Source organism: Aspergillus viridinutans (genome assembly GCF_018404265.1).
Source record: "Aspergillus viridinutans IFM 47045 DNA, scaffold_4, whole genome shotgun sequence".
Taxonomy (NCBI): Eukaryota; Fungi; Ascomycota; class Eurotiomycetes; order Eurotiales; family Aspergillaceae; genus Aspergillus; species Aspergillus viridinutans.
The window spans coordinates 1,134,281-1,158,168 of NW_025091220.1; the positions used below are offsets into that span (position 1 = coordinate 1,134,281).

At 49.4% G+C, this 23,888-nt stretch overlaps 6 protein-coding genes across 6 annotated transcripts; 1 reads left to right on the top strand and 5 right to left on the bottom strand.

Moving 5' to 3' along the window:
* Positions 1-525: 525 nt before the first annotated feature.
* Positions 526-1,873, bottom strand: Aspvir_006393 (zinc-dependent alcohol dehydrogenase family protein; the record flags this gene model as incomplete). Its single annotated transcript, XM_043269595.1, has 6 exons — positions 526-719; positions 773-1,085; positions 1,143-1,288; positions 1,349-1,549; positions 1,611-1,695; positions 1,766-1,873. The coding sequence occupies 6 exons, from the start codon at positions 1,871-1,873 to the stop codon at positions 526-528; spliced, it is 1,047 nt and encodes a 348-aa protein (XP_043125530.1).
* Positions 1,874-3,740: 1,867 nt separating this feature from the next.
* On the bottom strand, positions 3,741-7,447 carry Aspvir_006394 (HECT-type E3 ubiquitin-protein ligase; the record flags this gene model as incomplete). The annotated part of the gene is made up of 3 exons (XM_043269596.1): positions 3,741-4,660; positions 4,717-6,855; positions 6,913-7,447. 3 exons carry the CDS (start codon positions 7,445-7,447, stop codon positions 3,741-3,743), a joined length of 3,594 nt encoding a protein of 1,197 aa, XP_043125531.1.
* A 1,188-nt stretch (positions 7,448-8,635) lies between these two features.
* Aspvir_006395 (60S ribosomal protein eL15) lies at positions 8,636-9,907 on the bottom strand (the record flags this gene model as incomplete). Its single annotated transcript, XM_043269597.1, has 5 exons — positions 8,636-8,776; positions 8,853-9,079; positions 9,148-9,304; positions 9,582-9,668; positions 9,779-9,907. 5 exons carry the CDS (start codon positions 9,905-9,907, stop codon positions 8,636-8,638), a joined length of 741 nt encoding a protein of 246 aa, XP_043125532.1.
* A 794-nt stretch (positions 9,908-10,701) lies between these two features.
* Positions 10,702-13,401, bottom strand: Aspvir_006396 (PSP1 family protein; the record flags this gene model as incomplete). The annotated part of the gene is made up of 2 exons (XM_043269598.1): positions 10,702-11,209; positions 11,261-13,401. The coding sequence occupies 2 exons, from the start codon at positions 13,399-13,401 to the stop codon at positions 10,702-10,704; spliced, it is 2,649 nt and encodes an 882-aa protein (XP_043125533.1).
* Positions 13,402-19,382: 5,981 nt separating this feature from the next.
* Aspvir_006397 (NifU family protein) lies at positions 19,383-20,492 on the bottom strand (the record flags this gene model as incomplete). The annotated part of the gene is made up of 3 exons (XM_043269599.1): positions 19,383-19,538; positions 19,596-20,132; positions 20,205-20,492. The coding sequence occupies 3 exons, from the start codon at positions 20,490-20,492 to the stop codon at positions 19,383-19,385; spliced, it is 981 nt and encodes a 326-aa protein (XP_043125534.1).
* Positions 20,493-22,105: 1,613 nt separating this feature from the next.
* On the top strand, positions 22,106-22,735 carry Aspvir_006398 (zinc finger HIT domain-containing protein; the record flags this gene model as incomplete). Its single annotated transcript, XM_043269600.1, has 2 exons — positions 22,106-22,176; positions 22,234-22,735. The coding sequence occupies 2 exons, from the start codon at positions 22,106-22,108 to the stop codon at positions 22,733-22,735; spliced, it is 573 nt and encodes a 190-aa protein (XP_043125535.1).
* Positions 22,736-23,888: the final 1,153 nt, after the last annotated feature.

The following is a 23,888-nucleotide window of genomic DNA, read 5'->3' on the forward strand; positions in this document are numbered from 1 at the left end:
CTCTTCGTTTCTTTTTTTTTTTTTGTTTTGGGGTCGGGTTGAGGGACAGTGGAGGATTATTGAAGGTGGAGCGGAGTGGATTGGGATGCAGTCCTTGACAACAGTGGTTTTTGCTTTCCTGCGTTCGATTTTAGACTTTACAAATTATGAATTGTTAATTACAGAAGTTAACTCGAACAGATTAATTAGCATCAAAACTCTAAGGTAGTAATTTAAGGTAATGTATTGTTGCATGAAGTAGTGGTAGGCCAATCCGGAGATACGTCACTGCTGCCTTGGGGACTGATGGCCCCAACAAGTCACCACTCCCCAAGGTCCTCGCTCGCCTATAGGTATAACCACGCCGGCCCTCCCATGAGCCTGGGCCAGGGCTTTGCAAGTACTGGAGATAATCCTCTTTCTATTATTCAAGGAATAATATCATCGCATATGTCATAAATCATTACATGAAGTATGTTCAAAACTCAGTTGTAATCCAACGCAGAATTTTGTCTGACCCCAACCCAAGTCTATCCAATCAACCCTCTAGTCGAAGACAATGGCGGCCTTGATGGCGGACTTGTTTCTCATCGACTCCAAGCACTGCTCCCACTCTTCGATCTTGAAGACCTTGTTCACGATGCCGTTGACCTTGACCTTGCCCGTGTCAAGGTAGTCGATGGCAGCAGGGAACTTGTACACCTCGGAGAAACTGCCGACAATGTTGATCTCGTCACCGACTAACGTGTTTGTGAGCAAACACTCGGTGGAAACAAGGAGAAGAAAAACTTACAGATCTTGGCAGGGGGCCACGAGACACGGTCCTTGTTGGCGTACACACCGTACACGACGAGCTTACCGCCGCGGCGGACATAGTTGATGGAATCGTTGAGGATGTTGAGGTTACCAGTGGCCTCGACAACGATGTCAAAGCCGTAGGGGTTCTCCGACTTGAGCTTCTCGAACTGAGCGGAGGGGTCCTTGCGGGAGAGGGCGACGTATTCGTCACCGGCACCGAGGTTCTTGGCCAGTTCCATCTTGAGACCCTCAGGAGCAACGACGGTAACCTTGCATCCACCGTTCAGACGGAGCATCTGAGCAAGGATCTACGCACAGTCAGTTTCCAGTCATGTCACAGAGCTACCGGACCTGAAACCACATACCAGACCAGTGGGACCAGCACCGAACAGCAGAACAGAAGAGCCCATCTTGGGAGCAATCTTGTCCAGACCGTGGGCGGCGCAGGAAGCAGGCTCGAGGAGAGTGGCGTCGACATCGGAGAGGTTCTTGATCTTGAAGACTCTCTTGGCTACAGTCCGGTATGGTTAGTTGCAAGGTGCTGTGGTTGGGTCGAGGCTATACAACGTACCAGGGTAGGCACAGTACTCGGCAAAACCACCGTTCATAGTGACACCATGAGCCTCAAAGTGCTCGCAAAACAGCTCATCACCGCGACGGCAGTAGAAGCACTCGCCACAGAGTTCAGAGTTATCGGCAACAACACGCTCACCAACCTCGAAGCCCTTGACCTTGGAACCGACAGCAGCGACAACGCCAACGGTTTCATGGCCTGTAGCGGTTAGTCTACTGTTTGAGAACCACGGCGATTGTCGAGGGAGCATCAGGCATACCAGGAACCAGGGGGAACTTGGCAATGAATTCACCCTCGTGGATGTGCAAATCGGTACCGCAGACACCGCAAGCCTTCACCTTGATCTATACATGCATTATTGGTCAGCCATCCGATTCTGTGGTATGCAGAATATTTATTGGGTCGACAACATACCAAGACGTCGTTCTCACGGAGAGTGGGCAGAGGGACCTGGACAACGCTGTGGACCTCAGGCTTCTCATATCTGAGAGCCTTCATGGTCTGAGGAAGATTGGAACCCATTGTGAATGAAGCCTTGCGATCTATAACCCCGGCAGTCAATATCAGATACTCAAGGCAAGGCTCGACGAAGAGGACAAACGAAGCAAGTTGAACTTACCGAGAAAGGAAGATAAGGGAAGCAGGAAAGAAAACGAAGAGGATGAAGATGAAGAAGAGGAAGTTGGAGAGAAGATGAGGAAGAAAAGAGACGACAAGAGGAGGAAAGACAAGCCTACTTATTATTTCAAGGGATCCAAATCCCAAACAGTGAAGGAGGGGAACTGAGGGGGTGCCAATGAAGTCAGACTGTCCATCTTTTCCTCCATTCATTCATCTACTTAACCAGGGCAGGTCAAGCACGAACTGTATCGGAATCAGCCATCGACGGAAGCTGGTCCAACTTAGACTCGGGACACTACGCTCCATCGCAGTGGGTCTACTCCGTACCACAAACAGAACAGCCCAGAGTTCCACTGTCAGGTGATGTCCTTGTGCCTCCCAGCCCCGTCCCGATTCCCCGAAGCTACTGGCAAAAAGGTGATGTTTTCGCCTTCTAGGTCTAATTATTCACGCGGGGGGTAAGCTTTATTTTCGCGTTGATCAATTCAATTTCTGTCTGCGATATCAATTGACTTTGTGCGTCAAGATCGAAAGTCGATCAATTGATACCAGACGGTCACCGACGTGTACGGTGTACCATGGCCCAGTGGACCATACTCAAATTACCTTACGCGCCATCGGTATTCCCAATACGATATCTCCATCTGGACTCTATCAAAGCAAACCTTCACAAAACATCAGGCACACAGGAAACAAGTGGATAAAATGACTTCACCTGGGGAGTATACCGTAGCTCCATATTGGCCCTTGACCCTTGGAATCCATAGACACTAACCCTCACACCTTCTTCCCAAAGCGCAAACAGTGGAAATCAATTCCTCGACGGCGCAATGACGTTCCTCCCCCACAGACTCTCCTAGAATGTCCCCGTTTTGGCCCCGCTATGACCTCGTCATAGGCAAACAGGTTGGTTGTCGCTGTCAGAGAGCATATTGTTGTTCCTGACTAGATAGAAAGTAGATAGAAAGCAAACAACAATAATAATATAGCGGTATGATTCACCGGCCACTATCCACGAGTCAACCTCCAAGAACAAAGTAAACAAATACTGACAGACACCAGTACCTCCGCATGCACAACCAGGATCTAGACTACCTACCTACCTGTACTCCGTACGTCCACAAGGATACCTATCGCACACCGCTTCTCCACAACAGCTGTCTACTGCACTACTGCACTGTAGGTGGGATGCTGATACTTACTGACTGCGACAATGCACACGCATACCCCAAACAGTAACTGCACCGATCCTTCATCGGGTACCGACTCTTCCTATTGTCTCGTCTATTTCTGCCCCTGGAACCCCGAAAGTCAATGGCTCGGCTGCTCTCTCGCCAGTGTCCCATGACCTGAGAACAGATCGAATCCTTACACCGATTAAGCATGAATAGATGACCTGACATATCGACTGTCAACGGTGAGATTTTCAGGTCTAGAACTCTTCTAACCCCGCGCCAATCTCGGGTGTGCTCAATAATGAGACCAATAGACACGTCTCAACACTTTTTGATGCCCGTCTCTTTGCTTTTCTTCGAGTCCGGCGTCATGTGGCAGTCTAGAACAGCTACGACCATGAGACAGGTATGAGTAGACAGATGGAAAAGTACGAACATCGGAGATATAGCGGCTACCGCTCACCGAAGATATATGGCATCCCTCAACTAAAAATGGCATTGGCAAGTGACTCATGATCAGCTCCTTACAGGGTTACCTGCCCCTGAGGTGTGTATACAAGGTATCTATTCGGAGTTTCCCCCAACATATTCAATCACTTCAGTCCAAACCCTTCGCTGTTCCCCACTGCTTCCCAGAGCATCCGCTCCAATTTCTCCCGAGTGGGATATCGGTACAGTCCTAGCGTGTTAAAACACGTTCGTGCGATCGGATACCGCGACGCATCGTCTCCGAGGCATGCCAGCCGGATCGTAAGACTTGTCGCCCCCATGGCCGGTATTCGGTCACTGCCTGTGATGAACGAAAGAATCTTCCTCTGCGCCTGGGGGTCGGTATTCTCAAAAAATTCCCAGAACCACCGCACAACCGGAATGTTCTCCGGCCGGGGATGAGACCAATTGTCGTATGTCGCAACCGCTCGAAGCGAGGCAACGTCCAGTGCTTCGTCCGAGCCGCGAACAAGTAACTCGATCTCCTCGGGTCGGAACAGCGAGAGCGCGTTGCCGCCACACACGGTAAAGAATCCTCTTTTGAAGGGCTCAAATTGTCGAGTGACTGCTGTGTCTAGCATGTAGTGAACATACAAATCCACAAACTCTCGTCGATTCGCATTGGTGACCGGCCTCGTTTCGCCTCCAGGGCAGAGAGGCACTGCAACAGCCTCGCCATAGCGATCGACGTGGGCCACAAAGTCATAACAGAATGTATCGGAAACATCTCCATCAAACTCCAAAAGAGCCCGAAGGCCTTTGGCGAGTGCAGGACGGTATTCTGCCAGGTCGTCCAAAGTACACCTGTAGTTCGACCGGGCACTCGATGGTTGCGGCCCGCTGGTCTGCGGAGCAGCAGCCAACAGCTTTTTGAAGGCAAACGGCGGAAGAGCAATGTCTAGGATCGTTGAATTGTAGATAGCCAGTCCAAGAAGCACGCCGACCAAGAAAAACTGTTCAGATGATTCGAAGCAATAAGGATTAAAATAGCAGAATTGGGAGTCCTCGTCGTATAGAAAGAGTCCTGTATCAATCAGCTTGAGCTCTCTTTCGTTTTGGTATGCAACGCCGTCGACATACCATGATGAGGGTCAAAAATTTCCCGAACAAGCAGAAGAAACCATTCTTTGCGAAGTCCTCCCGCATCAACACCCTCTTCGCCGACGAACTCAATGCGTAGGCCCTTTTTTATCTCTTCTTGGTTAGAACCCACCACTTCACTGACACTTCGTAGACTGTCGTCAACCAGACAATCTCGCCGGACCTTCAATACAAGATACTGACTTATCGCCTTTCGACTCAGTATACTATTGAAGAATGCCTCCCGAGCTTTGACTTCCATCTGGCGACGAGCGTCATGTTCCATTATATGTATTTTCGCCCAAATACTGAGGAAATAAGGGTATTGACAAAACGAGAACTTGGCCATTTTTGACTCCCAGGCTTCGAAATCCGCGACGAGGTCAGAATAATCCAGTAGTGTATTATAGAAGGCGCTGATTGGGATCTTGTGCCCTCGGCGAGGCCCCGCCGCTCTATTTGTCGAGGAGCTTGCTTCCTGGCCAAATGCTGCATCTGGCTTCCGAGCAACACCCGTATCGTTTGCTGTAAATAGCAGGGACATCACCCTTGCTGCCGCCCGGATCTGCCAATCATCACCGTACACCACGGGCTTATTCCGCTTGTCTTTTGCTGGCTTGCTGGGACTTCTACCATTAATGGCAGCGTGCAGTTCCGCAGGAGTATTCCCAGCTGCACTACTGAAACTGGGTACCAGACTGTTATCATTTTCGATAGCCTCGCTGCGTTTCCGTCCTTGCTGCCGACTAAGACGGTAAGTAACGAAGCTGCCCACCAGGTCCACTAATTTCTCAAACTGTCCAGTAGGAAGGCGTGAAAACCAGGAGACGAGATAGTGATGGCAATCATTGGGCAAGTGTGCCATTATGCCCAGTATGCGCTTGACGATGCCAAAATGATGCCCTGGAGGTCCACTGCGAGGCGCAGAAAGTCCCAATTGTTCTTTGCGAGAAGGTCTAGCATCACGGAGCGGTATCCTCTCACCACTTTCCTTTGGATGGGACGGCCGCCTGCCACCTTGGGATTGGGTGAGATTGACAGGCCGCAAGGAAGAGCTTGATGGGTATATCAACGGATTTGCGAGGAGTATGAGAAGGAACCGTATCTCTTCTGGTTTGTGCAGTGGTCGTCGTGGCCGCTTGACCAGATTTTCCGTAGCTTTGAGAAAGGTTCTGTGAAGATGTAGACGTGACTCTGTAATATCTCTCTCGATCGCACACATGTCCACAGAGCCCCATAACTTGCTCCGCCCGTGACCTTCTTGACCGCGCTCATCAACAGGCCTCATGGCTGTCCAGCGCTCGACCCATGACGAACCAGCCGTCATGATCAGCTGATGCCACTCTGCCAATTGAGACCAATTGATCCGCGGACTTCTAGAGGTAACTGCTTTCGAAGGATTTGAAGATTTCCCTTTCGAATGTGAATGGCCAAGGCCATAGTTTGGGTCCCCGTCATTCATCCACCAAGAAGAATTTTCGGCTAGGTCTCCAATCAGAAGGGTCTTTGCATCGATCTCAAATGCTGGATGCGCATGAGAGAGCGCATCATTGCTCTCCACCTTCGGTTTTGGAGGGCTATTATCGGGACTGGCGTTCGCAGCCAGTAAGGGAGGTTGTGCTGTACTAAAGGACGCATTCAAACTGTCACATCCTTTAAATGAAGCTAGTATGTACTCTTCTAGGGGCTTGAAGATGTAAGGGTGGCTAGGTTGATCCTTGATGTCCCGCTCGGACGACCTTCCTGCTTCGCGGGGCAAGCGTTCGCCTTTGGGCGGAATCTGCACGTCTGAATTGTTGCGACTACGTAGCCGAGGATCCCTAACGTCCGCATGTGGCGCCAAGGAACTCGCCGTAGGCTTCAAAGAATTCGAGGCTCCGCTGAACCAGTCTGGTTTCCCGGGTTTACTGGACGCAGACGAACTGCGCGCCCGAGCATCCACGCGCGGCTCGGACAGTAAACCCGACCCATGGTCATATGTATGCGCACGATTTTCATCCTGCCCTATAGCCGAGGGTTTTCCAGACCGATTTCCCGATGTGAAGCCTTGAGGCACAGGCGCGTCTAAAAGCCGTCGCAGATAGGATGAAACGCAATTATCAATTATGGACCGTGTCCGTTCCAGGGAGAGAGGAACCGCTAGTTCTGTAAGTTAGCCAGATCAACAATAAGACCTCCTAGGTAAATTCGGCGCACCTTTTCTCGGTATGGACAGACCAGGCTTCCCATCCTTCCCCGAGCTCCCTTGACCCCCCAGATCCTTCGAAGTGTACGGCTCCAGATCATTTACAGTCAAGCACTCTGTGCACCGAAAAACCTTTAACCCCCTCGGCCATCGAACAGTAGAGTTGCACGTCATGCATTTCCCTGTTGAGATCGCCTCACCACCCGGCAACGGGCGTGAGGAGGCTTTCCTGGGGCTACTAGAAAGCACATCGGCAAGATGAGTCACGTCATCGTCGGAGTCGGAGTCTAAGAAACCCGGGTTCGGGTTGCGTCTCTTGCCGCCAAAGGCGGACGGAAACGGGTGACTGATCGAACGAGAATGACCTCGATGGTGGGGAGGCGAGGTCGCCGGATTGCCGGTCATTGTCGGCAAGCTGGGGACATCGTGCTGAACGTGGCGTGGTGCACTCCTCTCCGTTGAAGAAAGAAGGGCGGCGTTTGGATAGACGGCCGAGGAGTTCAGAGTCGGAGGATGAGGCTGGTTATACGCGGACCGCGACGGCATATGGGCGCATTAGCTTGTGTATATCTCGTGGCTGTCTGAGCTGGAACAACTCCAGGCGTGGAATAAGTGCTTCGTGGATTAGAAGAAGACGCGGTTAATTCAAGGCCTGGTAAAACTAGGTATTGCGTGAGTGTCGTCTGATCAACGGGAGTATGTGCAGGATTCCAGGAACCACAGAGATGCTTGTAAGAGATAGAAAGGAGGCAACGTAGGTACTAGGTAGATAGGAGTTGGAGGTATGAAGGAGGCTTAAACTGGGTCGGATCCTGCCGAAAAAAACCTGGAACAGATCGACTGAACCAAGTGACCTCAGGAACCAAAAAGGGAACCAAAGAAGAAGCCGCAACTGATGCAACTCTAATGATGATAGCGGTGGATGATTGATGAGTAAGAAAGCGATTAGTCAGGGCCAGTGATAGAAAGCGGTTAATACATGAGCTTCTTTGAAGCTAGAAGCGTGGGAACTTCAGCCACAATGAACATCAACTTAAATATACAGTTTCAAGAGATCTCTGAAGACCGTCAAAAAGTAATACGCATTCTGGAAGTGATGGAAAGAAAACCAGGATGAAAGAAATTATCAACCTGATGATGTCTTACAACTCTTGCGACAGCCTACCTCGGCGTCGCCCTACTGGACCACCGTTATGGGGTCGACCCGCGCTGGCCTTGGATGTGACGCTCGGATGTCACGAACTGTTGCTATTTTGGGCGCTGAAGCTCTGACTAGTCTCACAATGTCTGACAAGTTGACAACTTGTGCCAAATGGTACCTTAGTTAACCAAAGACCATGTTCCAGATTGCTGCAACATCCGCATTTCCGAACGTCTTCCACTTGCGGCTATTCAGCATCAAACCGGTAATTGACACCACCCGCAGTGGATATCAATTGCAACAGGTCGCGGATCAACGTTCGTCTACATTCAGCCTACCAGTCCACTACAAGCTGCAGGGAGCGTCCTGAAGAAAGAAAAGAGTCGTCGTACTTCGTTAAGGGAATCATAGAAAGAAACAGAGAGAGAAAGGTTTTTGCTAACATCCGATCCGAAAGATCTGTTGCATTAGGCTCGCACCCTGATGAGTCAATGACAAAGTCACAGAAGCGAGTTTTTGTCGGAATAAACACATCCTCGAAGAGAGAAATTTTCCATAACCACCAACCCCCATGAACACCAAATGGTCTACATCTAACGGTATCTCCAGTAGCTCTGGGTGTTGTGGATCTTCCAGGTGTGGCGACGGCCAGCACGGGTGTTGTTGTAGCGGTGGCCCTTGTTGATACCACGGGACTTCTTGCCGGTGGCAGTGAGACCACGGCTCTCGCGGTGCTGTACAGGAAACATTAGCAAGAGCGCCGCAAAACCCCCAGAATCGCGCCGAGTCGCACGAGAATTGTAGACGAACCTTGTGGACAGCGTTGCAGATCCAGTTGATGCGGGGATCGCGGCGGATAGCCTTGTGCTGGGGGTCAACGAGGATGACCTCGAAGTACTTGTAGGTGGAGTCCTGGTTGATCCAGTAGGAGTTCAGGACACGCAAGTTGGCGCAGCGGCGGCCGACACGCTCCTCAGCGGTGGCACGCAGAGCACGCTGGTACTTGAGCTGGTTAACACCCATGTTGGTGGGCTTGCCTGTAATCCGAACCCACAATTAGTCCAATCTCCTCACATCACGAAAATCTTGAATTCGCAAAACATACCGTAGGTGGCACCCTTGGGCACAGGCCTCTTACGGCCACCACGTCTCACACGGACACGGTAGACAACATAACCCTGCTTGGCCTTGTAGCCGAGACGACGAGCCTTGTCGGGGCGAGAAGGACGGGAAGCACGGTGGATAGCGTTCAGTTGACGGAGCTATATTGATGCACTCTCAGCAAAGTTCAACGAGTGTATAGCAAGACAACACAAGTCCAAATATAACTTGTCTTGTGTGCCACATCCACATCATCCGCCGGCGGGAAAGAAAAGCAAGCTTTGTGAGCGAAATTTGCGATCTTCGAAGCCGAGCCCAGCAACACCCAAAATCAAAAAAAAATTCTCTTTTTTCGAGGGTATCCTATGGCAAAGCAAACGAGGTCTTCCCCCTCCCGGCGGGATGTCAAATGTTCGAAATTGAGGGGGGGATTCTCACCTCCCAGCAACGGACACGCAGCAGGAAGCGAATCACGTCGGACTGCTTCTTCTTTTGGATCTCTTCCACGTACTTGAGGGCACCCATCTGGAATCAATCAGCTTTGATGAATGGGAGAATTGCGAAGGGATTGAATCGGATTATTGGAATCAATTCGAGCCAAATTCTATCGCAAATTGGGGGACGCGAATACGTACCTTGTCGGCGTGGCAGGTCGTCGGTTGTCGTCGATGTCGCTCTGGAAAGATTGAAGGAAAGATGATCTCTTCTGTGAGGTGTTGTGTGTGGGACGCTAGCAAATTAGGCGAGCGCGAGCCTAACCGCATCCACCAACCAGCTTTGACGCTAGCCCTTGTTTGTGCCTAAGGTGTCAATCAAAAATCCTCCCTTTCCTTATTAGGTTTGGTCAGCCGACACTTGGTCCAGCCCTAAGGCCGCAAGGCAACAACAGCTGGGTGTACGAACGTAAGGAGGAGAGGCGAAGTTTTTCAGCTTGCAAGCATAAACAATTTTATTTCTTGTCTAAATGTAGAGTTCAATTTTATTACCAGTAGTAAGGAAATTTCAATATTCTTCGTTTCTCTGTTTCGGCAAGGGAAAGGGAAAAAGAAAAGTCTCTCAACTGTTCCAACCCTGCAAACCATCACGACTGCACCAAAGTCATTCGTAACTGTCATTGTGGCACCGAGTACAAAACAGGACAGTAGTATGGCAATGAACGTGAGATAGCACGCAAGAAGCACGTGTATGTAAGGTCGTAGAAGGAAACGAAGAAGAGAACGAAGTGCAAGTGCTGATGTACAGCTGCTTGAGTGTGGTCAGAAAAGTAACCAGAGGAAAGCCATCAATTCATGAGTTGAGGTCTATTAGGTATCAGCATAGCGACAGATCGTAAATCTTTTAGCAGATCCGTCACACAAGTTTTCTAGAGCGTTGAAAGAAAATGGCAAAAACCGACGAGGCCGAAAAGGAACGACTGGAGAAATGGGAATCACTGCATCAACAGAACATGAAGAGGGAGAAGAAAAGTACAGTGTGCATGGTCATTTCGCTGATTCAACAGCGAACATCATGTACAGGAGACAGCGATACCTTGAGCCAAGGGTACGATGGCTCTCGTTCAAGATCCAAGTGACAGGCCCTGGAACCGGGTGGTCCAGTCATTTGGTGCATTGTGAATTCGAGAGGGACCACCGCCCACGCCAGGACTATGCGCGGCATAGTCGACATAGCCAGTGTCCAGGGTGCTACCATAAGCGTTTGGTGGGTACGCAGAGAAGGGATCTGCACTGGGTGCGAGTTCACCAAGGCTGGAATCAGGCTGTCGGGCACCCTGGGGAAAAGACTGATAAGGATCTGTGTAGGTGCTGCGGAGGGGCCCGATCTTGTTGCTCATCGTGTCTCTGCCAACATCCATGCCGTCTCGAGCTGCGCCGTACACTCTGCCTTCGGCATTTCCAGCACCTCCCGGAGGTGGCAAGCCAGCATTTGGCGGGGTCACAAAGGATGCTGGATTGATTGCCGACATCCAGATCCTGGTCTTGTAGATCTTAAAAAGATCAGTCACAAGAGAGTTGAAATTGATGTATGAATCCGCAAAGTAATAGAAAGTGAGTTTCTTCCAATCCCTGTTGTCGCAGTTAGTACCATGAATTCGATGGCCCGGACGTAGTCCTTACATTTGAAATTCGGCATCAAGTATCTCCATGTTGAGTCTGTGCTCAGCAACTTTCTGCTGACAGACCCGCTTTGCTTTCGCCTCGTTGCCCTCTTTGTCGCGGAGCGTCAGGATCTCGTGGTTCTGGGCAAGTCTCTTGATGAGCTTAGGCTTGATATCTCCTGCTAAATCCTGCACACCATGCGGACCATGAGGACCCATGCCGCCGATAGTGCTTCTTCCGCTCAAGGCTGGAACACTCCCCGTCACGTTCGCGGCTCCGTTCTGGCCTTGCCGAGAGAACATCATTAGCCATTTGTAGTGTTCCTCTGCATACTGCTGTTTCAGCTCCCGAGCTCTCTGCAAGGATACATTCGCGTGCTGGATAGTGCCTAAATCTGTGCCACGATCCGCTTCAACAATAACCAAGTCACCGGGTTTCACCTGCAAACCAGTGTCTTCTTGAATGTAGAAAACGTCGGCACGGTGGCACTTGAAAGTCACGATATACAGAAGCTGATTCTGATGGCCATGTGCAAGACCAGACTGGTGGCGGCCGTAAGCGTTTGGCATCGTATAAGCCTGGTGAAGCGAAGTAGGAACTGCAGAGGGTCCTTCGGCAACACGAAGGGCTTGGTCGCGAGCAAAGTAGGATTCTGCAAATTGACGAGCTCGTAAATATTCCATTTCCATTTCATGTTCCTCGGGACGAGAAGCCATATGCAAACGGTGATACTCACGATTCTGGCTCTGGGCATTTGAAAGGGAACCATCACTGATATTCACAAGATGGTCCTCCCGATCTCCCAATCCAGCCCGGGAGGCGGCCGCTGCTTGAGAGTCGCCAGAAATAGAAGCGTGCCGGATGGGAATATCTGCGAAAGAGTGTCGCCTGCTCTGAGGAATATCGGCGAGGCTGCCAAATCCAAGGGAAGTCTGCCAATTGGCCTTACGAATACTTTCCAGCGCACGGTTCTCAAGGGGGGTGAGAGTGGAAGGCAGCTGCTTCTCGGGGTTACCCGAATGCTCGGAAAACCTCCTACGCAGACTGCTGTGAATGTTGCTATAACCGGGTATATTGCCCACTTCGTCGAGATCCTCCACAGCAAGATCTGTCTCCTCGGGGACGCTTCCACGAATCCGGTGGAGGTTGCGCAAGTTGCTACCCACTGCATATCCACTGGTTGTGGACGCGGAAGACATGGCGCGATCTCTCAGTCTGTTATCCAGTTGACCTGCAGCCTGGCGCAGAATTGCATTCTCCCGCGAGAGTTGCTCGATTGTGCGGGCCTGATTCGCCGAATAAGCGTTGAGACTACCGTCGGAACTGTTACCGCTACCGCCATCGTCATCGTCCTCACGAACACGACCGAGAGTGGCAGGGTCATGACCAAGTTCTCCAAGGAGGCTTGGCCGAGACGATCGGTGTTGCAGCGCGGAGTATTGTCCAGCATTCCTAGCCCGTCCACCTGGGTACGGCGCCGCCGACTTATTGGCCATCGTGTTCAAGTACTCTGGATCCATCTGCCCCACGGAGTAAGACTGCGAGCGATATGTCTTGGGAGTGGGGTGAAGCGGGATAGAGAACGGGATCGCCGACTCTCCAGATGTAGTGCGGGCAGTGGGACTCAACAACTCATCAGCAAAATAGTTGTTAGCAGCAGACGCGTTGGACATCGTAGGCGACGGGACAATCTCTGAGAGTCGGGGTGGCGGCTCTTTTCTGGATTCGGGATTCCAAATGCCTGTGCCCCATGTGAACGAGCTATTTCCTACGTGGTTCCAGTTCATTGGGCTGCTCAATCCAGGACTTGTCCCCGAAGGCCATCCGGTGTGGTCGGTTGCAGGACTGGTCGGGTTAGAGGCACCGGTGCCTGAGATCAAGGAACCAGTAGTCAGAGACACCTTTCGGGGCATATTGAGGGGGATCTCGTTCAGCCATGAAGTACGGCGAGTAGGTTTGGGCGCAGAGACAGGTGCAGATGTCGACGGCAGATGCGAGTGCTCTACGTCGTCATCTGAGGATGCCAAAGCTTCCGAATCGGGCGTCGAGCGACGGACTCCAGGATGGGTTTTTTCAAGCCTGGCTGACGCATTACTGGACACTGCTGGCGGGTCGGCAGGTTTCGATTCCTGCGTGGACTTCTCAGATGGTGCGGCCATATTGTCTTGTTGTCTTATAAGTCCAACCTATCTCAACGCGAAGATTGTGAGAAATGCGTTGAACCACTGGCAATAGCGCAGTCGTGAATGAGACGCTAGGGACTAAAACAAGCAGATCAGTATGAGTCTACAGAAAGCTAACAAGTAGACGAGATGAGAAGGAGCCCAACGTCGGTGATCCAGAATGGAGCCTGACTAAACACTTCGGGCCGGACAGCAACACCAGATATAATGAAGGAAGTTCACATAGACGGGTTGAGTAGAATACACCACCGAGGCTGTGTGATGTATGAAGATGGAATGAGGTCTTTCAGATGGAGGGTAAGGGATTCAACTTACTGATATCTAATAAAGATGATGCTTGAATGAAGAGAGAGGGGAGTGATTTTGAACTTATCAACACCACTCTGTGTGCAACGCCGAGAAGTAACGCTGCACAAGGTATTCACTAGAAGAAGATATGAACCAGACCAACTCTCGTATGGTCAACCAAGAGAATGAATCAAATAAGAGGGTAAGCCCTATTAACTTTGCAAATGTGCTGAAGGAGCGTTGACCCTAACAAGGAGCTTCGGTGACCTTAGCAGAATATGAGCTTGTTGCATGATAAGTTAGTTCAAGGTTGCACCAGCGAAATTGAAGTGTCAATGAAAATGAGATGGAGCAGACGCATAGCATGAAGATAATGTTTAAGTCAGATACGCAAAGAATGGCAGGGTAAATAGCAGGCAGATGCACGGGATAATGTCTATACTGAGCGATATCAAGGGAAGTAGCTTGAGGTGGCGATATTGAAAGCTATGGAAGGTTCAACGCCAAAGGACCTCAAAGCCTGGGGCCGCAAATAATATAAGGTATGGACCATTCAGCCCAGATCAAGCAACGGCCAATGAGATCTGACTTCAAGGGTCTGTGGCAATTTCTGGCACCTGTCGCCCAAGGAACAGTACGATGGTAGCTTTCGACCCACTGACTGCAATTTCAAGGATATGAAGTAGAAAAAGGAAAAGGAGGTCTCGGCTTGTTTATATGTCCGTATGCCTCATTGCGGTCAATGTGGTCGACTCTTTGATTGCGACACACTGAAGTCGGGATGTAGTAAATCGCGGGTTGGAGCACCGCCAGGCGAAGATGTAGACAACCCAGAAGAAGCCACGATTGAGAGAACCATGCCGCATGAAAATGGTTGACATTTTTGCGGGGTGTAAAATGGGGTAAAGCATGACACAAAGAACTCAACACATACCGTAGAAAGTAACAATGTACAATTCTTCCTTTTAACGCAAAATCCTTTATGGACGCGGGTATCACTGGCACTTCTCAACGAATACAAAAGGCAGAATAATTTCGTGAACAAGTCTCTGCGAGCGTCCCTGAGGTATGAGCAAGCTTCCGACGTATCAAGATGTCGGAGACTTACCAGTCTAGAGTAAAAACGATCCCTTTATTTTCTATCCAAACCCAAACGAAGCCAATCCCCCGATGATGAAAGATGTTGTTTTCCGTAGTCGTGTTTTCCGTAATCGAACTGAAATGAGCAAGGCGACGAGAGAAGCGACCAGGCTTCCGGTCTAAACGAGCAAGAAGTTTGCGGCGAAGGCGTTGCGCGAGATTATGGGATCTCGGTTGTAGATCGTCCTTAGATGCTTGCCTGGGAACAGAGGGCTCTTTTCTCCTTCTGGTAATTTCGTTATTTTCTTTTTTTTTTAATTCTCGACACTTATGGTCGGACTGAAATTTGTCCACAGAATCTATGAAGCGGTCGGATCGAAATCGCGACAGTGTCGATGTCACACTTTGCGCAGTATTGGATATTAAAGATGCGGTGCGAGGGTGGTAGCGTGACCTCAGATGACGTTGTGGAAGCACTCTTGACGCCTGAACTGTGGGCAGATCTGCTTAGGAGCAGCGCATCTTGGAAGGATTCAAGTATGAGGGTTTGCGATCGCCTATTGATGAAGCTATTTCCGTTGCGATTAGATGCGACACAGATGATAGTGGTTACGAAAAGAAAAAGTAAAAAAGAATTTAGTGATCTTACTGCTTTGTCGCGGAGGGGAATGCGTTAAGGCGGAGAGGAAAAGCGGCGCAGGTATCGAGGACGGGTTGTGGTGACTGTCGGAAACGTAGCTGAGTTGGAAATGTCAATTCGACCGGGAGTAGTCGATCTAGAATGCGGTAGCCGATGCAGGGGATTGAGAGTTACGCTGTTCGGTGTCCCAGATCGAGAAGGGGATATTAAAGGAGGAGAGGAAGAATGAGAATGACATAGGACATAGGATTGTAGAGGGGGGACGGGGAAAGGAGAAGAAGATATGAAAGGAACACGACCGAGAGACAGACCAGGAAGAAGAATCGAAAGAAAAGAGGAGTAAAGGTTGTACACCCCAGTCAAGCTGCAAGTCCAAGGGAGGTACTGTAGAAGAACCTAAGGGAAGGTAACTTAATGTAAGTAAACTAACTAATGAACCTCAGGCCACTTTTGGGCGTTTTGGGTTTGGGGGTGACAAGAGGACTAGATCGAGCCACGGGTCGGGGCACCGAGAAGTGGCGCAAGATTGATCTTGAGACTCTCCTACTTTAGACAATAACTTGGGACTATATCGGTCCCCTCAATGGAGTTTGCTCTTTCCGAGCTGAGTCGGTGCAGACTGTATTGTTTCTTTGTTACTGAAGATGATTCTTTGATATCTGTATAAATCGACCATGGTGGACTCAGTCTAGTTACTCCATAGTCCGGATTTATATGCTGTAATAATTAGGAAGAAGCGACAGCCGATCGATTACCTTTCCTAATCCAATCAATCTACTGACAGGGGATTTCAGGTAAGATTACCGTAGACTGACCAACTCACCAATGACTGCAATAATATCGCTAATATTAATAAAGTGCTTGGATCTAGTAGAATCATGATATTATCTTCTGTTGCAGTACTTGATTGACTGTTGGTTGATAGCACTAGTCAGTCGTGAGTAGGTACCTAGTAGTATGACTGGCAGGAGTAGGAAAACGGTTGACCACTGGATGGCATTCTCTTAAGCGGGTCCTGGCGGGTCTCTGAAGGTCAAGTTGACGATCGTCCGGCGGTACGAAGTTACCAATGGCGCATTGGGAGAAAGACGATCCAGTCGCCTTTGGCTTGGTCTCAATGATGCTCGAGTTTATTCTCATGCTTGATGTAAGGTGATGTTCTTACGACAGCCATAGACAGGAGACGAGCGGGGTTGACAGCTGATGCTCTGTCTCTTTTCCCGTATGAAAGGAAGATTCTAGATTCAACAATAATATAATGTACTCCGTATTCCTCGACCCAAGCAGCTAATGCTGGCGTTTACGTCAAGAACTCAAGGGTTGGAAGCATGGATAGTGCATTGGGGCTAATTTCGAAGAATGCGGAGACAGCTGCTAGACTAGCTGATGAAAGTTGTGCTTGGGTAGGTCACGTTCATCATCATTTCCTACCAAGACTGGCAAGTTATATCAATGCCGACCAATTGCATTGAGACCAGTATTGATTAATATATCTAGGAGGGACAAGGGACCAGAAATGTTCTGGGGTTGAGAGTTTCTACCTTCATTCCATCTTCCAACGCTTATGGAGTTGGAAAATATGTACTTAGGTAGTACCTTACATATATAGGGAAGGCTGGAGTCAGAATCAAGAACTCAATAATACTGTTCTTTTCTGTAGTTGAGGCTATGCCGACTTTTTTTGAGGTTGCAGATATCATTTACTCAACGTGATGGAGATACTCGTCAACGTCATTCTCTCATGGATGTTAGGTTACACTCGGACCTCCATTTAGCTGGTCAACGGAGCAAACATCTCTTTACAATGCGGAGTGGAGTCCTTTAGACAGCAACCTGAGACACTTAAGACACAATTCAAAATCTCCTCATTCTTCGACATAAATAGGTATGAAGCACCCATCTTCATATCCGAAGACGAACTACATTCGTCCATCGTCACGTCGACTACTACTGCATGCAATTTGCGAACACCATTGTTGTGCGGGGGAAGCAATGGCCATTATCGACTCGAGTACCTGAGTATTTTGACGCCGATTTGTCGTTGGTGCTTCAGTGTGGCCCACTTGCCCCCCTCTTATGCTGCAGGATCGTCTCTTGAAATTATTGCGGAGAGAGCTTTCCCGCACATTAGACCCATCCGGCCATCACCCAGGCCCGTACAGACTACTCTGTACAGCACCCAAGCCGTAGCTAGTCCACAATGAATCTGCGCCCCTCCATCTGTGATCTCTAAAATCGCCTGCTTCTTGGCCGTCCATGTCCCTACCTAGCCCGTGTCAACTGACTGCTGTCAGATAATACTAGTACCTGATCAGATTACTGGTCATTGGTGGTTAACGTACACCTCCTAGTCAATGTAAGCATCATAGGGTAAGGTAGTAGACCTCGACAATTCCGGATAGGTCTCTGATACGGTGGAAAAGCAAGCAGATTCAGCTTTCATCCATGGTTACAAGCTACTGAGACCGCTTCCTCACCCCTCGTTGACGGTGGCGAATGATACGCTGTGATGGGGCTCAAAACGAACCGCGGATCAACGTCGTGACGTTATTGTCGCACTTGGCCTACGGAGTATAGCGTGCGCACCTACCCTTTCTATCCATTTCCTTAGCGAGAAGTAGAGTAGTCTTAAATCTGGTAGTGCTTGTACGGTGGATGATGGGAATTGAACGCTCATCATTCACCCACGCCGAGAATTGCTCTGTCAAAGTGAGGATGCAAGACAGAGCTGTTTTATTAATGACATGGCACACAAAGCATCCAGCACGTAGGTAAAAAAAGGCCATCTGACAGTTGATAACTCTAAACAGAACCATGTACACCACACTCGTCCTCCATCTCCAGCGGCGAATTGCGGCTCACCCCGAGATTCCGGGCCCAAGTCCCGTCGCCGGGTCAGGCAGGAGTACTTTGCTCACAGTGACAGCACCGATGTCAGTCCATGTGTGGCACAGCGCTGCTTATGAACTGGATTTGAGACGAGCTCCGGCCGAAAACTACACTGTGCTACATTGCATGAAACTTTTAGGTTATAATGTCTCTGCGAATAGGTTAGCTCCATCAAGTTCTGGTACTTTGTGCTTTTTTGAGCAACCCCGCTGTTAATTGTCTAGCGCCTAGGCATGAACTATCTTAGGTCGGTTATCATAGCGAGGAACATATATATGCATGTTGTTCTCGGTTCACGCAAAGCTTACCCCAAGCCCCCAATAGTTTTCAGCAGATTGAGGCAACTGCGGACTTCAGAGTCAGGTGGCGACTATGCTGCATATGAGGAGTCGGTGCCTACACCCTACCCGTTCCATCCAAAACTACTAGGTCCTCGGTGCGGCACAGTAGACCGAAACTATATACTTCCTTTAGGTAGCTTTCATAGCTGGTACCTATTAGCAAATGAACGGGCATCAATCCCAATCACCAAACACCCTAATATGAAAGCCCTACATGTATGTACTTTAGGGCATCACCTGATAGTACCTCACCTGATAAGTATTACCCACTCGAACGTCCATTGTCTAGACCCTCTTGAATCAAACGGGCCTTGTGACTTTGATACAGAAACCTAAGTTCTTTGTCGTGGTACATGTAACTACCAGGCTATGACGCGAATTAAGGTATCACACCGTTTTTCCCACTTGGGTTGATTGGCCACAGTGCTCATGGCAAATATATCCATGGGTTTCCAAGCTTCGAACCCTGAAGACTTATCTTGGCTGCATGGTAGTCAAGGCCTAGTGGTCAAATGTCAAATGCTCTCAAGCCACTTGCATAGATCTTTGATATATGGCTGATGTATATCTCTGTATTGTACAAGCTGCCCGGGAAAGGCGATTGTGGACCGCCAACCCAGTTGGAAGGTATGCTTCCCACACGCAATAATCGTTGACAGCTGGAATAGATGACCGGTATATCGGAAACCTTGAAAGAAGCATAAACAGGGACAAGTGCCCTACGGTGCCGAGTCTAAGGTCCCTTTGCCTCCCGTAGAAGCTGTAGCCTGAGGCCCCTTGTGCTGACGTAACTTCTCCTCAAACTTGGCGAATTCATGCATTGAGATTTCCTCCTCCTCATCCAATACTTGCTCAACTCCCTGGACTTCCTCGATCTGTTCATGACAAAGAACGTTAGTACGAGCCAGACATGGTAGTAGGATGAAGCATACGTAGTGCATCAGCATCGACTCAATGCCATTCTTCAACGTCACAGTGCTGGAGTCGCAAGTTCGGCATGCGCCACGTAGCTTCAATTTCACAATGCCGTTCTCGAAGCCCCGGAGCTCAATATCACCGCCATCCTCCTGAATCGCAGGCCGGATTCTCGTTTCCAGAAGTTCCTTGATCATGCTAACAACTTCGTCGTCCTCCTCGTTGAAGCTGAGAGATTCCTCCATACCACCCTCCTGCGCATTTTCTCCTGTCTTCTCTACAGTACTGACAATAGCCTCTCCGGACGTGACAGCCTGCGTGATAAGGCTGAAGACCTCGGGTTTGATGTGCGCCCAGTTCGCATCGCTGGATTTACTCACGGTGATGAAGTCCGGACCGTAGAACACTGATGTCACGCCATCGACGTTGAACAGGTTCGCTGCTAGCGGGGAAGGATGAGGGGGCGCAAGGGTCGACCGAGGAGAAAGATACTCGAGGAAAGACGTTGGAAACTCCTCCGGGAGGACGCGGTGATTGGGAATGAACTTCAATGCCTGTCAGGTAGTATATCATTAGCGGCCTACATACAGCCAATCATTCATGACAATCGGGACGCTTTATCTCACATCAGGATTTGGCGTGTTTTCGGTCTGGATAAAAATCGTGCGCTTCGTAACGGGCAACGGTCCGTTCACCCGGGCTTGGGCAGCAGGCCTATGATGAGGGCGCAAAGTTGGCCGGCGACGAGTCTCAGAGGCCGTTATGGCAGGCAACCGCGCGGAGTTATGGATGCTCTTGTATGATCCAAGTGCTGGTCGGATGCCTTGCGACTGGACAGCGGCAGATTGTGGCGAGAATCGTGCGTCCAGAAGAGCCCTTCTGAGCATATTCGTCGATGTGCGGCTGACAGACATGTTCTGAGAAATCTTTCAGTGGTACCTGGAAATGCCTGCAAGAAAGATACTCGATATTGGAATAGAAGAACTGATAACTGTTGTCTAGATTAGAATAATACTAGGTATTTTCCCGAATCCCTTTTCAAATCAAGCTCTGACGCAATCTAAGGTCACATGACTGTCGGGAATTGTGCCAATTCCCGTTGATGACAAATCCGATATTGGAACAAACAGCCCAATAGGACAGAAGCAATTCGACATCCATCAAACAAGTGCTTCATACTCCTGGCGAGATTTCAGGCACTTGAGCCCAGGGCCATTGCCCATTCTTACACAAGTCGAGGCAACCTTTGCCTCTTCTCATGACGCTTGCCGAGCACTGTGCAGACGAAATTTGACTCAGTGATCTATTGCCTAGAGCCAGACATGAAGACCTTGGGAGCCCAGATACTCCTGGGCCCTCTCAGTCAGAACACATAATCTTCTGTGTCCGCTAATGGTTCCAGAAATACGAATGGTGTCGAGAGTATTTTCATACTTTTCCCTCAAGTCGGGCTTGGTATCGCCTCGTTCTTGAAAGACATGGTTTGACCAAAATACCATTCTTCGATATCTCGCATCCCAAACCCCCTTTGCGGAACTGACGTTTGGATTGTTTGCTGTCCTCTGCGCAGTACATGGCATCGACATAAAGATCGGTGCTGTACCGCACTAAGTGATCGTCCTCTTACTTTACAATTTGAAAGCCGAGGAAGTGAGACAATGGATCCGTCGAGCGAAGGACTACTCCAAGCGATGCCAGGCAGCGTTCTGAGGGAATCCTTTCCAGTTCTATCCTGAATAATGTGACGGAGGCAGTTACCAGTCTATGAAGGAGCTAAGCAGTCGAGCTCTGATCTCAGCTTGGACATTCAAACGAGGTATGTCACATTCAGTCCGTATCTATTGACGAGACTTGCTCGTGCTCTTTGCAGCTGCTTTCGGTCCACGGGCGAGTTGATAGAGTGGTGGTTGAATACCTTCATCCTTACATAGCCAGTGCAGACATGACGTTTTTGATACAACTAAGGCATTCCGGCTTCGTTGCGTCGCATGTAAAAATTTATACTAGTTAATCTACATCATTACCCCATAATCCAAGCTGTACTTTACGTCGTCGACGAGTACTGCATCCAGTTGATATGAATGGAGCACCATCCATTATCGTCACTCCTTATACAATCCCGATTGTTGGAGATGGTAGATGAGTCCACCACTAAGCTCATTGAAAATCATAAACTTTCTGTCTCTGCTGTTAATCCTGAAGATGAGCATTTACTTCTCTACAATGTGCAATTATCGAACAGAATAATGGTAGTGGCGACGAATCATGTGATCTGCATTTCATTGAATGATTCCTGAATTCTGAGGCATCTCCGATTTTTGATCCTGCGGCGATGGTGTAGACACTGAAGGTATTTTTGAAGATCTTCCCACCACTTTCACTACACGGTTGTTAATGCGTTTGCTCTGCTTAAGATTACTTTTTTCATTGTCTTCTGCCATCTGACTGTAGCTGCAAAAGCTACAAATCATGGTTGACGAAGTTTGATCGCAGCTCAGCTGGCTCGCAGTCTCAAGCTGGCAAAAAGATGCCTGGAACTTGCGAGGTTTGCGTTTCGGAACCCTCGAAATACAAATGCCCTACCTGTGGGCTTTTGAGGTAAGCTTTATTCCGCTACCAAAATATGCTTGCCTTGTTCTCACCCACTGTCTACAGTTGCTCGCTCGCCTGTACTCAGTCCCATAAGATTTACTGCGCACCCAAACCCCAGGCGCCGGAGCCGACCATCGCGACAGATGCCATTCAAACCACGCCTAATATCACCGGCGAGAAGGAAGCCAACGAGAGCTCGAACGCACAAGCAAACCGAAATGCATACAGCGTGGAAGCATTAGCGTCCTCCTCCAAGATCAAAGACCTGCTTGCTCAGAGTCCTCGGCTTCGCGATTGCCTACACGATATCTATAAGATTACTCTGGAAGAGGAGTGGATAGAACAGGGACCTGCGGGGCGATCACGACCCTACCATAGGGGGCGAGGAGGTTACCGCAATCGAGGCTCGTGGACCCGGGAGAAGGGTTTCAAACGAGGTTTGGGCAAGGTTAGAAAATTGAGAGAGAGATGCGAAGAAGGATTGGAGACTGGAAAGCATGCAGAGGCGTTTATGCAGTTTATGGCTTTGATCAACGGTGAAAACCAGCACCAGCCACCCTCATGAATTTCCTTCTCTGCGAGAAGAGACGTGAAAATCTCATACTACATGGCTTGGAAGAATCACATTTCCAAACGCAGCTATGTTGCTACACTATTGGAATATTCGCGATAGCGAACTGCTCTTGATGAGCAATTATGATCAGGGGAGGACAATGGCAATGTTGAGTGTTCATGGGCAACATATGAGAGATGCCTCCCTATAGCTTGTGTAGATATATTTTGGTGTTTCTGTTATTGGCTGAAACACAAACTGCTTAAACAGCTTTAGATAGATACCGCTCTCACTTGAGCAATGCAGAACATCTTACAAGGACAATTGACATGAAGTGGCGACCCTTCTCGTTTTCCTTCTGCTCCATCTTCCCTGCCTAATACCACTTGAAGGTCAGTTCCCAATGAGATATTCCCACCCGGATTCAGGCTATGTCTTGGACGGTTGGACCATAGCAGAATGCGGGGTGCTGTGATAGCTGGAAAGGACCCGACCGGCCGAAACACCGTCGATCTGATGCTGACAGCTCGAATCAACAGGCGAGTCGAGGTATTCGGTCGGACGAATCGATGGGACGCTTCCGGGGATGCGTGTGATTTATCGGTCTCGAAGCGATAATGATCAACCCCGTCACTCAAAAATGAGCTTGGAACACATGAAGCCGAGCTCCCAACGGTGATTGAATGGTTAGGTACGTCTATTAGACGCCTGGCCACAGTGGAGCCCGAATCAGGCTGCGTGACGGGCTTCAGAACCCGCTGCTTCAGATCTTATCCTCATGATGGGCCTTTCCATGTTTGCTATGGGCTGAGTCTTTTGATTTTGTCTCTTGAACACTTCGTAGTATTGCACAATACTTGACTTCCAAGGTTTGGGGTTAAAATTGTGACTCAAAAACCTGCGCGCCATTCGCTCTACCTAGGATTGAGAGGCGGTTCTCAAGGCAAGATCACTGCCAAGTGCGAAGAGTCAGCTCTAGTGTCAATGCAGATGTCTTTCCTCTGTGGATGTGAGCGAAACGGATCCGGACCAATCCATGATCTTTGGGCTGTTAGCCATGTTCTTAGTTTGGATTTAGGTCAATATGTCATCCACTATATCACCAGGTCCACTACAAGTCTACAACACTAGCGAGGGCCATACCATTCCCTACAACAAATGAAGT